Here is a 17,495-nt window from a genome sequence, read left to right as displayed (position 1 = left end):
TGGGGGGGGGGGGGTTTGGCGCAGAGAATCAAAGACAGAGCGGCTAACCAAAAGTCCATAAATGTCGCAATAGTGATAGAACTCAGGTCTTTCCGCAATTCCACCACCCCAACAGCGCATCATGTTGAAATTCATGTCAGCATGAAATTTAATATCTGTTTCATAACGTTTCTTTGAAAGCCGTAGTAATCCATCTGATAATATCCAATTCCCTCCACGAATAAATATTGGCTGTCCATTGACCTTAAAGAGTCTGCAAGCAATAAGTATAGATCAGCTCAGTTTTTCAACCACTAATATCTGCATCAGCAAGAAAATGCTAATACCTTCCGCCAGTACTACTATCTATATAACTCTCAATCTTACGAAATCCAAAATGCTGGCTCCATGAATCAGACTCTCCATAATCTTTCACATCAACTGTTATTTCTACATTGTAAAGATATTGCTTTCCCATTCCATTAGGCCACCAAAGATCGGGTTTATAGAAGAATAGCTGCAGAAATATAATCAACCAATCAAAGAACTCATAAACTTAGGTAAATAGAAATCATTGATGAGTACCCACTAACAAGAATTTATTTGACATCCTTCTGAACAGCTTGTGCTTGAAATAAGTAATTGTTGGTCAAAATCATAATAATTGGACACCTTTAAGATCATGCATATGATGACCCAGATGAACAGGATAACAAAAATAAAACAGTAAAATCAACAGACCCAGAGCAAAGACAAGACAGGAATAAAATAAAGCAGATTGTGTTGCCTTCTACTAGTTGGTGCTCTCAAAATTTGTTGGATGAATTTCAACATTTCTCCCTTCTGTGGTTTTCTTGGTTACATCTTTAGGAAACGAATCAGTTCTTTTTTAGTTATCTTGTGATAAACTCCAGAACAAGTAAATTGCCACATGCTAAGTCTGCTCAACTAAATTAGAGTGACAGACCTGCAGTAAATTTCTGGAAAACAAAAATCATGGTGAAATTATTTAAAAAATGCGAAAAAAAAAAAAGAAAATTAGAGATTTGGTGTTGTTGGAAAAGTTTCAAAAAACTATGTGGCACCGCGTTTGTACAATTTTGATTTTAAAAAAAAAAAAAATGTATGTCACCGCGGTGACATATTGAAAACAAAAAAAATAATAAAATAAGCCACCGCGGTGGCATAATTAATTTAATAAAAACAAAACCAAACAGTTGATGAACCGCTATTTGAGATAGCAGTTCTTCACTAAAAAACAAAAAAAAAAAAAGTAGTCAATAAAGCAGCCTGCAAAAATGCAGGCTGCTGTATCAAGTGCTGAGCCACCGCTGGCTATAAGTGCGGTGGCTCAGCACCCCTTTTGGCCACACTTCTTTAAGTGTGACCCGTGAGCATTGCAGCTCACACTATTTAAGTGTGAGCTGCAATTGAAATGTTTGCACAACACAAACATCTACATATTTCCCCAACATTCTTGTTCTTGCACAGAACAACCAGTGCGTTCTTGCTCAACACAATCATTGCATTCAAGCTTTTGTACACTTCTCTTTCAAAAAATTTTGAGTGATTATGGCTAATTTTGGCCCTATTGATACAAATATTTTGTATGGGCAGTTAAATTATCGGTCAGAAGATGTGTCCGGAGCACCAGATACAACTTTATCCGTACGACGCGGTGACATAGCTTTTTTTCGCGTCCTTCAACTAGTCCCACGTCACACTCGTGTTTTGCAAGTGCTCCAGAATACGGGGTTTCTTTGTATTTTACAGTGTGGGCATATTGAAATTGACACCCACTTGATAACTGCATTAGTAGAGAGATGGCGACCCCAGACGCATACTTTTCATTTATCAGTTGGCGAAACAACTGTAACACTGCAGGACATCGCTATCATCTGGGCACTCCGGTGGAAGGTAATTTTATTACCGGGATAGATACAAGGTATAGTACTCAGCGGTGACAAAATTATTGTCATCAATGGTTGGGTTTTATGCCAAATGAAAATGCTTTCAGATGGTCAAGAATAAAACTAACAATGTTACATGAATATTTACTCAAAAATGCATATAATGAAGATAGCCCGTATTACAGGAGGCACGTATATGTGCCATGTGCATTCTCGGTGGGGTATTGTGCCCTGATGCTACGAGAAACACTTTGTCGCTGTTGTATTTACGGCATATAGATAAGATACACGAGGAATATACCTCAAATTAGGGTTCGACAGTGTTGGCTTATCTATATCGGGAGCTGTGTACAACATCACAATGAAGGAAAACTAATATTGGTGGTGTCATGCAGTTATTACATATATGGGCATGGTCTCGTATCATAACACTTGCCCCATTCCCTCGAATGAAACTTCAAATCTAGTGCCAACCATAATGGATCCTGAAAACATCCTGCCTATCCCTCCATATGCTGCATGGTATGAACATTTTTATTTATTTATATAATTATAAAGAATTTTGATTTCAATTATTTTTCTTAATTTTGATTTTAGGTGGTCGTATCATATATCTCGTACGCATACGGCGCACAATGCTCTACGTGTAATAAGGAACATGTTGGATCGTATGCAATCAAATGAGGTACGCCGTTGCAATTGATTTTTTACGTATAGTGTATTTTTTAGGGATTTTTTCCAAAAATATTGATTGGCGTTATATGGTATTGCAGTTTATTTGGACTCCGTATGATGGTAATACACGCGAGCTTGATGCATTGCCGTTTTATACAATGCGCACACCGTGGAATATACGCTGCCCATTGATTAATTATTCGCTGGTGGAGGTGCATCACCCGAAGAAGGTTCTCCGCCAATTTGGCTATGTGCAAGACATCCGCCCAAATCCATCGATGAACGGCGTTTACACACAATAGACAAGCGGGGACGTCAAGACATGGACTGGGTAACGTTTCCCTCGGACTACGTTGCGAAATGGAACGATGTGCAATCACTGGTGGTGGATGGACCTGTTATTGAAGGCAGTAGTGATACCGTTCCTCACTATATGAACTGGTATCACCAAATTACTCAGGTCCAGATTTCACATAACATATTGTCGACGAACACGCCGGGCTATCGACCAACTGACACCCGCGATTGGGAATATGTGGTAAGCACTTTGTATTTTTTAATGTTCATTTATTTTAGCATGATGCTTACACCGCAAATTCGATTTTGTTTACCAATATAATAGAATAGAGCAGCTAGTGATAAACTATGAAAATTCCAGTAGAAAATTCCAGAGACGATCAAGACATGGAGTTTCTACTGGAATTTTCACAGTCTATCACTAGCTACTTCATTCTATTATACTGGCAAATAAAATCGCATTTGCGGCGTAAGCATCATGCTAAAATAAATGAACATTAAAAAATACTAAGTGCTTACCACATATTCCCAATCGTGGGTGTCGGTCGATAGCCCGGCGTGTTTGTTGACAAGATGTTATGTGAAATCTGGACCCGAGTAATTTGGTGATACCAGTTCAAATAGTCAGGAACGGTATCACGACCGCCTTCAATAACGGGTCCATCCACCACCAGTGATTGCACACCGTTCCATTTCGCAACGTAGTCCGATTGAAATGTTACCCAGTCCATGTCTTGACATCCCCGCCTGTCTATTGTCTGTAAACGCCGTTCACTTATCACTGGGTTTGGGGGGATGTCTTGCACATAGCCAAATTAGCGGAGAACAGTCTCCGGGTGATGCATCTCTACCAGCGAATAATTAATCAATAGGCAGCGTATATTCCACGGTGTGCACATTGCATAAAACAGCAATGCATCAAGCTCGCATGTATTACCATCATACGGAGTCCAAATAAACTACAATACCATATAACACCAATCAATATTTTTGGAAAAATCCCTAAAAAATACACTATACGTAAAGAATCAATGGCAACGGTGTACCTCATTTGATTGCATACGATCCAACATGTTCCTTATTATACGTAGAGCATTGTGCACCGTATGCGTACGAGATAAATGATACGACCACCTAAAATCAAAATTAAGAAAAATAATTAAAATCAAAATTCTTTATAACTATATAAATAAATAAAAATGTTCATACTGTGCAGCATATGGAGGGATAGGCAGGATGTTTTCAGGATCCATTATGGTTGACACTAGATTTGAAGTTTCATTCGAGGGAATGGGTGCAAGTGTTATAATGCGAGACCATGCCCATATCTGTAATAATTGCATGGCACCGCCAATATTAGTTTTCCTTCGTTGTGATGTTGTACACAGCTCCCGATATAAATAAGCCAACACTGTCGAACCCTAATTTGAGGTATATTCCTCGTGTATCTTATCTATATGCCGTAGATACAACAGCGACACGGTGTTCCCCGTAGCATCAGGGCACAATACCCCACCGAGAATGCACATGACACATATACGTGCCTCCTATAACACGGACTATCTTCATCACATGCATTTTCGAGTAAATGTTCATATAACACTGTTAGTTTTATTCTTGACCATCTGAAAGCATTTTCATTTGGCATAGAACCCAACCATTGACGACAATAATTTGGCCACCGCTGAGTACTATAACTTGTATCTACCCCGGTAATAAAATTACCTTCCACCAGGAGTGCCCAAATGATAGCGATGTCCTGCAGTGTTACAGTTGCTTCGTCAACCGATAAATGAAAAGTATGCGTCTCGGGACGCCATCTCTCCACTAATGCAGTTATCAAGTGGGTATCAATTTCAATATGCCCACACTGTAAAATACAAAGAAACCCCATATTTTGGAGCACTTACAAAACACGAGTGTGACGTGGGACTAGTTGAAGGACGCAAAAAAAAGCCATGTCACCGCGTCGTACGGATAAAGTTGTATCCGGAACTCCGGACACATTTTCTGACCGATGATTTAACTGCCCATACAAAATACTTGTATCAATAGGGCCAAAATTAGCCATAATCACTCAAAATTTTTTGAAAGAAAAAGGTGCAAAAGTTTGAATGCAATGGTTGTGTTGTGCAAGAGCAAGAACGCACTGGTTGTGCTATGCAAGAACAAGAATGCAGGGGAAATATGTAGATGTTTGTGTTGTGCAAACATTTCAATTGCAGCTCACATTTAAATAGTGTGAGCTGCAATGCTCACGGGCCACACTTAAAGAAGTGTCACCAAAAAGGGTGCTGAGCCACCGCACTTACAGCTAGCAGTGGCACAGCACCTGATACAGCAGCCTACGTCTTTGCATGTTTGTTTTTTTTTAATTAAATTTGCCACCGCGGTCAGCAACTGTGGTGACAGATTAAATTTCTTTTTTTTTTTTTTAAACAAAATATAAGTAAACGCGGTGCCACTTAGATTTTAAGCATTCCACATCAGCAGCAAATCTCCAATTTTCTTTTTTTTCCACATTTTTTAAATAATTTCCCCATAAATCATATCACAACACACCACGTTAATACACCTACGCAGTATGGGATCTGTATGTTTGTCTTTGTGAATCCACTTGAGAGATTCGTTGTCATTAAAATGAAGAATAAATATGTAATAGTTGGTTGAATCAATTCCTGAAAGCAACCCTGTGTCATACTTGGCCCACAATATTCTCTATTCTTCTATAATCTTTAAGAAATTATCTGAGAGACACGTTGTTTCCTGAAAATCTTCTACTTGAGTTGTTTCATACATGGAGGATCTCCAGTACACGGAACAGAATTGCTTGCTTCTTCAAGCATCTTTCAGAAGGCAAAGTTCAATGGGAATATGAAAGACTCGTTCATGAATAACTGAATTTCGATCCCCTCAGCATGAACGTTCATGATTTCATCATGCTATGATTGCTGGCTTGTCTATAGTTTTCGAACTCATCTGAGAATTTTCTTTTCTCAATTCTCATGTCTGTCTTAGCCCTAGATAAAACTTTATATCTTCCAGACTACAGGTATTTTATTCGAAATTGTTGGAAGTTCTTAAATCATGATTAAACTGTGAAAGTAAAATAAGCAAAAGCATTAATAAGATAGAAAGTCAAACACAAAAGAATGAAAATATTTACTTCCCAAACCTGGTTGCACCAAGGATACAAACCCACCTCAGGTAAAGTATGTTGAACATGGGATCCAGCAGGGATGTACAGATGCTGAGTCTGAAGATGCTCCACCAAAAATATATCCCCTTCCTGTTCAGCTCCCACTTGGATATTCAGAGAACACTCAGCAACAGAGTTACTTTGATTCACCAACTCAACTGTTGTATGAAGGTACGCCCTCTTGTAATCATCGAAGAATGATGAAACTAAGTGAGGATCTACCATCTTCACTGGCTGCATGAATGTATGGCATCTGAGTAAAGAATCAGAAATAAAGCTAATCATTGAATGGGGAAAAAGAAAAGTATAGGCTCAGAGTACTGCTTCCGCACTGGATTTTAGTCTTTACACTCCCAATATTTTTAGGAAAAGAGAACTTATCTACTTTTGTACCCCTGCCCCATTTATACAAGTCCCAGTAAATGATTCTTTATCATATCTAGTGTAGACTATGTCAAACAACATTAACCGCCTACGTTCAGGAAATAGAAAAAACGACAACAAAAAACAAACATCAGTCTCAACATGAGAAAGAATTTGATATATTTAAGTGCATTCCTTACCCCAGTAACAGAAAGAGAAACCTCATCCCAGATGCCAGTGTTCCTATCCCTGACACCATTGAAAATGAACTTTTAAGTTCAAGAATCTAGCATATTAAGAACAGGAAGAAACAACATACTTTGCTATGCTTTTTGCATACTAAGTAGACAACGGAACAAAATATGTAATGTTCATTAGTCCGAAGTTAAATCTTTTCAACTTAATGAAGGAATAATGGGATCTGAAATTATTATCATAAACTTTGCAAGCTATACACGGCAGTAACTTCCAGTTCAATAGATCTTAAAACTACAAAGGGCCTGGTAACAAAACAAAACAGAATATCAATTCTTTGTTTAGATCATTTCAATGATGGAAAACAAGAGCCTGCTTTATTCCATTTTTGTTGCCATTCATGCTTAGGGTTTTTAAAAATTGAGAGTAAGATGGTATGCAGCCTGGGCGAAAATGAATCATGTTTAGACTAGATGAGTTCAAAAGTTGATCAGTTGAGTTGACGCATTTTACCGGAGTCCCTGACACATGAACAAGAAGATACATGTCTTAGTTTTCTTGCTTCCAAATCTGTGACAAGTGTGTGAAGAGATTTTTTTCAAAATGGGATGTAGGCTTTTGAAAAATTAAAGGTGAAAATCCATGTTCCTTTTTTGTAATGCTTCGCCTAAGCTTTCAGATATTGCCGCCAAAAAGAATGCAGTAGAAAATGAAAATGAAAGTACATCATGCCTAAGTTCTTTAACTTTCTTTGGATCAACTAATATCTCATCAGGAACTGCAAGATTCACAAACGAAATGGAAATGTCATAAAGAAGATGCACACTTCAGAAGACAGGTTGCAAAAATTCACTTAGGGGAAAACCCTGAGCTGCAGAAATAGAGACACGCCAATAGATACGGAAGATCTAACTGCAAAAAGAAAGAGAAACTGAAAGGACATTCTCATGATAAGCTGAAAGTGAGAAGTTTCTGTAAATCTTCTTTAGTTTTTTAGTTATTTGGCATTAATAGTCATTCAGATTTTGAATTGTTCACTTCTAGAAAGCACTGGAGAAATCCTTCACTGCGGGTGCAACTTCAGAGTAAGACAGGTGATGTGTTCAAATAACAAACCCAATTCCATTAATATCAGTATGTCAACCAACAATCAGATTCCCACAGAGGAAACATCATCAAGCATCGCCAAAAAATCAAAGGGAAGAAGCTCTTTAGCAAAGCCAAGTTAAATCCACAAAAACATTAGATCTAGACATCCAGTTGACCGGAGAAACAAGAGAATAGCTTTTTGTTACCCAAAAGTATGTTATTCATGGAGAGCTAAAAATTGAGCTTTGTACTAACTTCAGCTATCCTAAAATGCAAGTCATTCATGCATCACAGGAAGAACAAAAAAACCAGAAAAGCAACTTGAACTCAATCAATGCCATAAACAGAGAGATCGAAATCTAAAAGACACGGTTTGGTACTAAGTTCGACCTTTGATCATATTAAGAAGTTCATGAAGCGGCTGACAAGTACAAATAATGGGCACAATAACACAATTGTTCAAGGAAAGTTATATTGGAACACCACATATAGAAAATTCTTTTTCAATAAAAATAAAATGCAATTTTGACAGTGGACTTAGTTGGGTGATAAATTATTAGGTTCAGGAGTTAACAACATCACCTAATGGGAGCCATCCAATCCCAACCTTCAACATATTGTGCGGCAACATCTTTCCCAATCTAGAAATGACATTAAAATAGTAAAGTGTATTCAGCCCAGATATTCCGGAGCGATTGAAGAAATTTCATATATGCAAACAGTACTGCCAAAAATGAGGATCAAAAGAAAGCACTCTATAGGATCAAAATTATCATGCACATTATAATTCTTGTTACATAGTACAGTCTGAATAACATATCAATTTGATAATAAGATCTCATTTCTTTAGCAAATATACTTGTGATTAGATTTTCAATGAGAGGTGTTATATCCATGATCAGTAAAGGCACTCAGGTACTTAAATTTGTATGTCTAACCAGAATAACTATAGATGGATGGATGTTTGCATTCATTGAGAACCATTAAAAGAGTTTCGTTGAGCTTAATTTGGACATTCGCAGAGATTGATGATTATCAATAGTGGATTTATCATTATAAAGTTGAATGAGCATTTGTCCTACGTTTTCTCGAAGTAAAATGACTTGGGAAACCTTTCCCATGGTCAGATGTACATTTGAAAAGTACTTTTCAAGTTTTATGATTCATTCATGAACTTGAAACATAGTTATTGAACCACCGGATTCTTGCATATTTCATATTCTAAGTTCATTGGAGAGATTAGATGAGGAAAAGGCAAACGTAATTGGAAAGGTCCACTTATGCCTTACCTTTATCTATGTCTCCCTAGCATCTTGCTCACCATCAACCATGACTTCTGAGAAATTTACAATACTAAGGTTGTCTAAAATGATTACCAGAAAAGGTGTAATTAATTGTGGCAAGAGAATGCCTCGTTAGACCGAGGATTGTGATCCTACTACTAACTATTGGTGAACATAAGGGTGGCGAATTGAGGCAAGTCCAAATTTATAGAAAAGAAAAATATGTTTGATAAAATCAATCAATGAGTTGGAATATTAGGATTGATTAAATTCTCTTTATTAGGACAGAGTTGTGAAATCTAGGGTTAGAAAATGGATTAGAGGGTTCGGAAACCTGGGGCCATTAGGAGATAGAGGTTAAGTATAGGAAACCTATGCCTACAAGAAAACTCGATGAGCTTGCAAAACTCAGCTAATGCAAGAATGATTTGTTTTAGTCCACATACACATAGTATTGGGCATTAATTATTTTCAAGAAAATTGAATAAGTTCATATGCATGCAAGTGAAGGTCAAACAAATATTCATCCAACCAGGTAATTAGATGTGAATCGCCTTCCTCTCACTAAGTATTTAATCACCTATGCGTGGTTTGTGGATGACTTGATAGTCATTGATTTTTATTTAGAATCATATATATGCATAGGTCTTTATCTTCCCCTCTTCCTCATAACAAAAAATGACCCAACAAGTTTATGAAGGAATTTTCTTTAGAAAAGATGACTATTATCCACTAGGTATTCATCGATTCAGCTCCTCCTTACAGTTTATTTGGCAAAAGTCCATTCATTACCTATCTCTTCCAATCCATACGCAATGTCTCCACTTTGGAAAAGGAGCTAGGCACTGCTTTCCCAACAGCAGACGACATATATCTAATTTACATATTTATTGTAATTCTTGAGCATACTGTTAACTGCACCATTTAAGACCTGGAAGTTCTTCCAGAAAGAGTGATGTATGAATACTCATTTGGTTTGCATTCATCTAAAATATCTTTTTTATGTGATCAAAGTGGAAGGCCGTAAATGCTGAAGCAATGAAATATTGCCAAGTAAACAGTTATGGGATTATTCATGAATTTCATTAAAACCTTCCAACTAACAAAACATTTGTTAATAATTTCCAAATTTTTAATTGGGTTAACAGGTTTCCCACATGCAAACTTGTATAAAGATTTAATAGACATCGCCGAGAGCATATTAAGATACACCAAAACATTCTGACGTAATTTCAGTAGAACTGTTAACAATTCAGGAATACATAAATATCACAAAAGATGCCTCTTTTCTATGAAATCACGCCATACCTCATGATCACCACCTTGACCACCTTCAGGAGGAATTCTTCCAGGATGATCAGGAGGGTAAACCAGGACAGCTAGCAGATTCTCACCATCTGAATTTAGAATATCTGTTATATCAATAGAATGTCTTCGGAACATCCCCTTCGGCAGGACCTTTTTGTGCCCATTTAAATAAACTTCAGCAGAGTAATTTATAGCATGAAAGTTTAGATCCACATGCTGATCCGTTGACTGAAATCAATTTAGAAGATCAATTAGCAGATAACACTAAGCAGGGTGGGGTTGAACAACTTTGAAGTCTCCAGTAAAATAAATGTAAAAAGTGTGATTGAAAAATAAATTAATGGTAACACGTGAATCACACACAAAACCTGCTTGCCCCTCCCCCACCCCTCCTTTCGCATTTAATGGCTTGTAGCTCAAGCACAAAGCTCTTTATTTTCCTTTTATTCTATGCTGTGGATATAAAATGCATTAATGCACCTTGCTTGATACCAGAAAATCATTCATGTTTTGATTAAAATCCTCTTCAGTCTTCACACATACATGTAGATTCATTATTCACTCATTCTGTCAATATAGAAGTCACTTAATCAGAAACTGGTTCAGTAGACCGAATTTTGTTTCTAGGAACCACGGAGCTGTTCTATAAAACAGCTCAGAAGTAAATTTTGATATAGGAACCTGTCTTACATTCTTGACTTTGACAAGAGCAGTCAGTAATCTGGCACAATAACAATATTCCTTCTTGGACATCAATCTTCTGAAATTTTAAGAGATGCAAAGGTGAGAAGAAGAGTTTGTGTGAGGTGGTATTCCTTCCAAGAAGGAGCTATTTGTTTAGTATAAAAGGATCAAGCATCAGAAGGTTCTGTCATTTGTTTGTGCGAAAGGGTTCTACATCCTTTCAACGATAGTTATATTGTACTTCGCTCCTGCAACTAGAAAGCAAGAAGCAAGCTACACTAGAATTATGGTTTGAAATTCCATGATAAAACTCGATGAGTGCAGTAAACATATATATAGAGAAACACTAAAGCTTGGGTTAGTTATCCCGTTTTTCAGCTTTTCAATTGACTGTTTGATGCTACTATATCTGTAGTTTAGTATATCTCCAATTAATACAAAATTGTTGTTTACTCACATCAACATACTTTGATAGAAAATATGGACTCCAAACTAAATATCTGAACTCCATTCATTTAGAAATTCTGCATAATTATTTACTTCAGTACCCCTGGAGTCTATAATTATGGACATACTTCCAATCAATACAAATTGTTCCTTCTTTGATCATCAATGTACACAAACAGAAAATATTGACCCTAAACTAATTATCTGAACTTCATTCATCTAGAAGTTCTGCAATTATTCACTTTAGCTCTGCTGCTTTTACATCCAGTAGTAGTTCCAGCACACTAAAGTAGTTTCATTACATTTACCAATATTTCTCAGAGCCTAAATCACTTCCCTCTTGGGCCCTCTGCACTTCCAGAATTGATAGGTCATAATTGCTGATGGCCAATGATTAATGATTTTTCCAGAGCTACTTTCATGCATAAGTAATTAACTGAACCTTCAGTTTCATCAAATAAGAACTTATGTGATGCGAAATTTGATGTAAATCAGCACAGTTACATGCTAAATGAAAAGTCTGACAACCATCTAAAATGCCTCAACTGTGACAGACTACAACTACTTAAAATTCTAGCAGTTTAGTAATGCTCCTGCACTCGAGTTACTGCTTCAGAGAACTCCAATTTGCAAGTAGATTACATGTGGTTATCCTAGAAAAATCATGAAACATATCCTTAGTTTTGAAAACAATTTTGGAATATGTAGAAAGCAAAACATCTAAATCTAAATAAGATTTGTGAAACTATGTGTAAATTTAGAACTAAATTTCAATATTTTCTCTTCCATTCTTGCACGCCAACATTGTAGTCACTACCAAGCCTCAAAAATATAAGTTACCATCTAAAGAACATGTATAGGATACCAATTACACCCCATCCAAAAATTCACTATTTATATCCAACCCCTTTTTGTTAGGATTTGGATGAAAAATGCTGACAGTAGCAAGACAAAATTGCATAAATTTTCAATTTTACCCCTTATTTAGATGTAATACTTTTTAGTTATAAAGAGAAAAATGTAATGATGTTAACCTCACACACTCTCTCTCTAAATATATATGTATTACATTTATCCTTTATAAGTACAGAAATATACATAGTATTGTTAAATGAGGGACAAAATTAAAAATTTATATGATTTTTTTTTGTTTACATTAGTATCTTCTGTCCAAACCTAATGGAAGGGAGTCAAGTACAAACTAACAATTTTCGAAGAGGGTGTAAGTGTAATTTCAAAACTTCTTTAGGGGAAAGTGTAATTTAGCATTTTCAAAAGAGGTCTAGTGTAATTAACCCTAATAATAAACACTATCAGTAACATATATCCAAGGGATTGCCATACTGCTAAACTACTCCGGAACTCTCTAGACATGATCCTTCTTCTGCAACAGAATACTTAACCTCTACTTGTGTTATAGGAGTACCACCACCATATGAACTTTTACATTCTCCCAGAAACCGGGGTTCCTGCTATTCAATATTTTTACAGCTTGAATGATTTTGTTAATATAGGAGAATATTACATCATCTCGTGATGAATTAGGTAAAAGATCTCTGGCTGGTGTGTCATTTATCACCTCAAAAAAAGATCCATTATCATTTTATTTTATTACTATCTTGAAGGTGCTTACTGGCATTGGCAGAGCAACAATTTCTGGTATTTCCTACTCATGACCGTCATAGAAATCCTACTATTCACTCTAATTGATCTGTTCCAAACATTAGCACAATACTTAGGAGTCACAAGTCTTTCAGTTTTTCTGCCAAATTGGAATAGCTTAAAATTCTTTGATACTATCAATTTCCATCTTTCTGTCCTCATAAAAATGCTACTACTCACAGAAGTGGAAGATTAACTTATTTCAAACTGATCTTGACAATTCACATTTGAATAGTCTGGTTTCGGTTGCAGGATATCTACAACTAACATCTGATCCTTTTCAAGAAACTAAGCCCGCAATAACAAATGAATCCAGTTGACAAAATGGGGGGCAAAAAAGGTTCCATGTGCATTAACTTGAACATTTTCATTTTAATTTGTCTATTGGAAAGGTACATCATATGTCACTAACCAATGGTATAAATTTCTAGTTTCAAGCACAAACTCTGGTTGCAAGTCCCAATCACTATATCCAGTCCATACTTACATATGGAAATAGTAATTAGATCATGTGACAAGTCAATAGAGGATCAATTATAAGCTTACTCCACCAAGATGATGAAAAAATGAATTGCATTTCCGGTATACCCAAGTAGCTTCATGCAGAAATTTCCTTAACAAAAGACCGAAATTTGCAATGAATCCCAATGTGATATATAAAAGAAGAAGAGATGGCTAGAGATTCTACAAAAGCACAAGCAGATGCATGTGTTAAACCAAATTTCTGCACATGTTATACATGAAAGTACCACATACCAGCTTGCATTCAAACGTTGTGAAAAACCAGAAAGTGTAGTACTCCCTCCCAGAGTCGGCAATGTCCAAAATCGACTCATTTTCCAACCCATAAAAGGGATCAGGTACAAGCTTATTCTTCAGAAGGGTTGCCAAAACACTGACATCCAGAATCACCCAATATCATCAGCGAATGCCTTTATGTCATAACTTATTCAAAATTAAGAAGCGCTCTCAAGTTTTCCATTTAATTATCAAATATATCAAATGAAATTACAGAATTTTGCAAAAATTGCAGCATACTAGCCACGGTTAATATGATACAAATACAAGTAGAAAAGACTTGTCCTTGCTCAACTCAAATCCCATTTAATAATCAATGGACTCAACTTTCTCATCTTTAACAAAACTCCCATGCTTCATCCATCAAACCAGAAAATTCAGACGATATTTACTTCCGCATATGCAAAAACAACAGACAGTTCCTAGGTGAGAAAATGAAAAGACCACCCAATTCAATGAAGGAAACAGACAAATCGAGCGGAGAAAAATAAACAAAGATATAGCAATTACGTTCCGGGAACGACAGCTTCCATCCACGGGGCCTGATCAGAGGTAGGAGGGTGAGTAGTAGTGAGCTCAATTCCGCTGAGGTCAACCTCCGTGGATCGTGCCGCCAACCATTCTTCATCCAACACCTTCTTCCCTATCACCGCTGCCATCTTAACAACCAGCCCTTACTCGCCCGACTGCACAGCCGTGAAGCACGATAATTGAGATATGGGTTCCGCGGAAAAGCGAAAGTGAATTGTAGTCTGGCAGATATCATGCTCTGTCGGTATCTGTTTGGGCATTGATGAATTGTTTTGTCCGTGGATTAACCTTGGCGATACTATTAAGAACCAGAAAACCAACAAGTTATTTATCTTACAACGATAAACAAGTTTGTGCAAAACAGGAGGTTGTTCTTCTAGTACAAAACAGATGACCCTCACTATCCAAAATAAAGAGATAAAAGAGGGCATTTGGTACAAAATTTTAGAGTTATACTAGTTAGATGCTAAATCTTGTTAGGGTCAGTTCATTTTTAATCTCAATTATTATGGAAATTTTAATTTCAAGACATTATTTTTTAATTTATTTTGCATTTAATACTGACGATAGCTATTTGATAGAATTGGCATAGAAGAGTCATATGTCTATTTAGTGGTAGAACTAGAGGGAAACGAAGAGGGCTTTTGTGGGATAATACAGACTTACACAAAATAGGGGGAATTGAAAAATTATGACTCAGCACCACCGTCCGTTCCGTCCTGTTCCATAGATGCAGAATTGAGCTTCCAAACTTGAAAAAATGGAGTCAACAAGTGAATCCTCTTCAACAAAGCCAACTATAATGTGCTACTGTGGTAAAAAAGCATGTCTGTGAATCTCGTGGACCAGCTCAAATCCTAAAAGAAGGTTTCATGGGTATGATAATATTGCAAGTGGACGTGAATTTTTTGCATGGGAAGACCCACCAATGTGCACAAAAGTGAATAAAATCATATTGGGGCTCCTTGCAAGTTGCAAACAGAAGAAGAGGTGTCCCAAATGAGGAAGAAGGTGAATTTTTTGGGTAAGTTTTTGCTTTGGACATTGATTTTACTTGTTTTGAGCTGCTTTTGGAAAATAGAACTGGGCATAAGTGAAGAATAATGTTGCAGTCGGTTTTAGTATTATGAATTTAGGTTGTTGTTGTTTTCTTCCTTGTAACTGGTCAATGTAATGTAGTATTATTATGTTTTGTAATGGTTTTGATTGAAGTGCTACTATATGTGTTTTAAGGAAGTAATATTAACACATGAATACAAGAAACTAATATGTCAAAAGTTGTAAATAACATATGAGGGTTGTGATTTCCCGTTGATTTTTGTAAAAGATAAAAGGGCTCAAACGAGAGTTTTTTGCAAGAGGAAACGGAAGATGAAATTGTGGAAGAAACTAGGGTTGAATTTTTTCTCCAATCCTCTAATTTTGACATTTAACGGACATGTGACTCTCACATACCAATTTCGTCAAAAAACTAATGGACAGATCAAGACAAATTAAAAGATGATGTTCTAAAACTAAAATTTTCATATTAATTGAGACAAAAAATGAAGTGCCCTAGATATGGGACCAAAAATGAGATTTACCCCCTTATTAGAGAAGAATTTAACTGCCCAATTAATTATATTTTTAATATTCAATGAGAAGATGAAATTTGAAAGATAAAATATACGTATTTAAAAGAAAAGAAGAATAATGCAAATAATGTAACATATTGTTCATCATAATATGAACAAATTTCGAAATCATTTCCTAGTGGCTTGACTCGCCAAAAGGAGCCTTAAACTCATTTATTTTTTACGTGCTTAGGCTAATAGAAGTTTTGGGTTCTCTTTATTTATAGCATTTCATGTAATATATTAACTATACATGCCAAGGTTAGTTGTACTGTGCCAATTTTGGTCCGCTACTTCTTATTTTTTATTTTTGAGTTAAATGCATAAAATTTTCCTTTGTTATGTTCTTTTTACAACAACGTCATGCATTAATAAAATAGAGAAAAAAAAATGTGCTTAGTCAATTATATCTCTTCCCACTTTCGTTAGTCAATACGGACGGCTTTACTGTCTGGAATACAATTTCCGTTTTTTCATTAACATTTGTATTTTTTCCTTATTGCCTAAAACGTATGATTTGTTAATAAGTTTTTATTTGTTGGTTTTTCTACCTAAGCAAATGAGTTATTGGTAAAGAATCTTTTCTTGGTGTTGTTTTATTAAAATATGCAACCCTATGAAGAATATTAAAGCTTAGTTTGTTCTTGGTGAATTGAGTGGATGGTGTAAAGATTCCTAAAACATTCATTTTTTTCTTACATGTTTTAAGCTTGATTCCCATAGCCCGTTGTCACATTCTAGGCAAAATCAACCTAGGATTTTAAGAGAATTTATTTATGTATCCTTGTAATGATCCCCACATGTTTGTAATTTTGGCTCTTTTATTTGTTATTTTATATTGTTGGTTGTTCCCCTGCATTTGGTCCCCCACCCCATTATTGTGTTATTTTTAATTGATGCTTTTTTGAAGCTTGGCATTAATGGTTTGTTGAAATGCTTTTTAATTGATGTTGTTTATAAAATGCTTTTTCAATTGATATAGTAGAAGTAATTGTGGGAGTAGTTACAACTTATTTTATTATAGGGTTAAATTGAATTTGTCGCTGTATTATGGGAAATAAATAATTTGTTCTCTTATGAAAAATAAAATAACAATTTATCCCTCTATGTTATTAGAAATAGAGCAAAATACCCCCTGACGCGTTTCATGTACTACACGCGTTTTTTTATATTTTTTTATTTTTTTAATTCAAATTCTAAAATAATATTAAACCGTTAGATTTTGATCAAATTAAGGTTCAACTTTAACTACTAAAATGATTGGTTCTATCTATTTTAAATCGATGGTTTAAATTTAAGTAAATAATAAATAATAATATATTATATATAATTAAATTTGAATATATAGATATATATATTGATACTTTTATAATAAACCTATTTATATATATGTATTTATATATAGTCTATATATGTGTATATGTATATATATATATATATAGAGAGAGAGAGAGAGAGATGC

At 35.6% G+C, this 17,495-nt stretch overlaps 1 protein-coding gene across 1 annotated transcript in view; it reads right to left on the bottom strand.

The window, feature by feature from the left end:
* The window catches only part of LOC105172345 (mannosylglycoprotein endo-beta-mannosidase), a 19,648-nt gene extending 4,817 nt beyond the window's left edge, over nucleotides 1-14,831 (bottom strand). The window contains exons 1-8 of the mRNA XM_011093729.2: nucleotides 14,400-14,831; nucleotides 13,848-13,986; nucleotides 10,299-10,526; nucleotides 8,290-8,348; nucleotides 6,624-6,672; nucleotides 6,064-6,294; nucleotides 327-496; nucleotides 49-253 (exon numbers count right to left, since the gene is read on the bottom strand). Coding sequence (XP_011092031.1) covers nucleotides 49-253; nucleotides 327-496; nucleotides 6,064-6,294; nucleotides 6,624-6,672; nucleotides 8,290-8,348; nucleotides 10,299-10,526; nucleotides 13,848-13,986; nucleotides 14,400-14,548 — 1,230 coding nt within the window. The 5' untranslated portion in view covers nucleotides 14,549-14,831. The remainder of the gene's footprint in view (nucleotides 1-48; nucleotides 254-326; nucleotides 497-6,063; nucleotides 6,295-6,623; nucleotides 6,673-8,289; nucleotides 8,349-10,298; nucleotides 10,527-13,847; nucleotides 13,987-14,399) is intronic.

The sequence above is a fragment of the Sesamum indicum genome, linkage group LG10, assembly GCF_000512975.1.
Source record: "Sesamum indicum cultivar Zhongzhi No. 13 linkage group LG10, S_indicum_v1.0, whole genome shotgun sequence".
Classification (NCBI taxonomy): domain Eukaryota; kingdom Viridiplantae; phylum Streptophyta; class Magnoliopsida; order Lamiales; family Pedaliaceae; genus Sesamum; species Sesamum indicum.
Note: the sequence above shows the minus strand (reverse complement) of the source record. Positions and strands in the feature narration are given on the sequence as shown.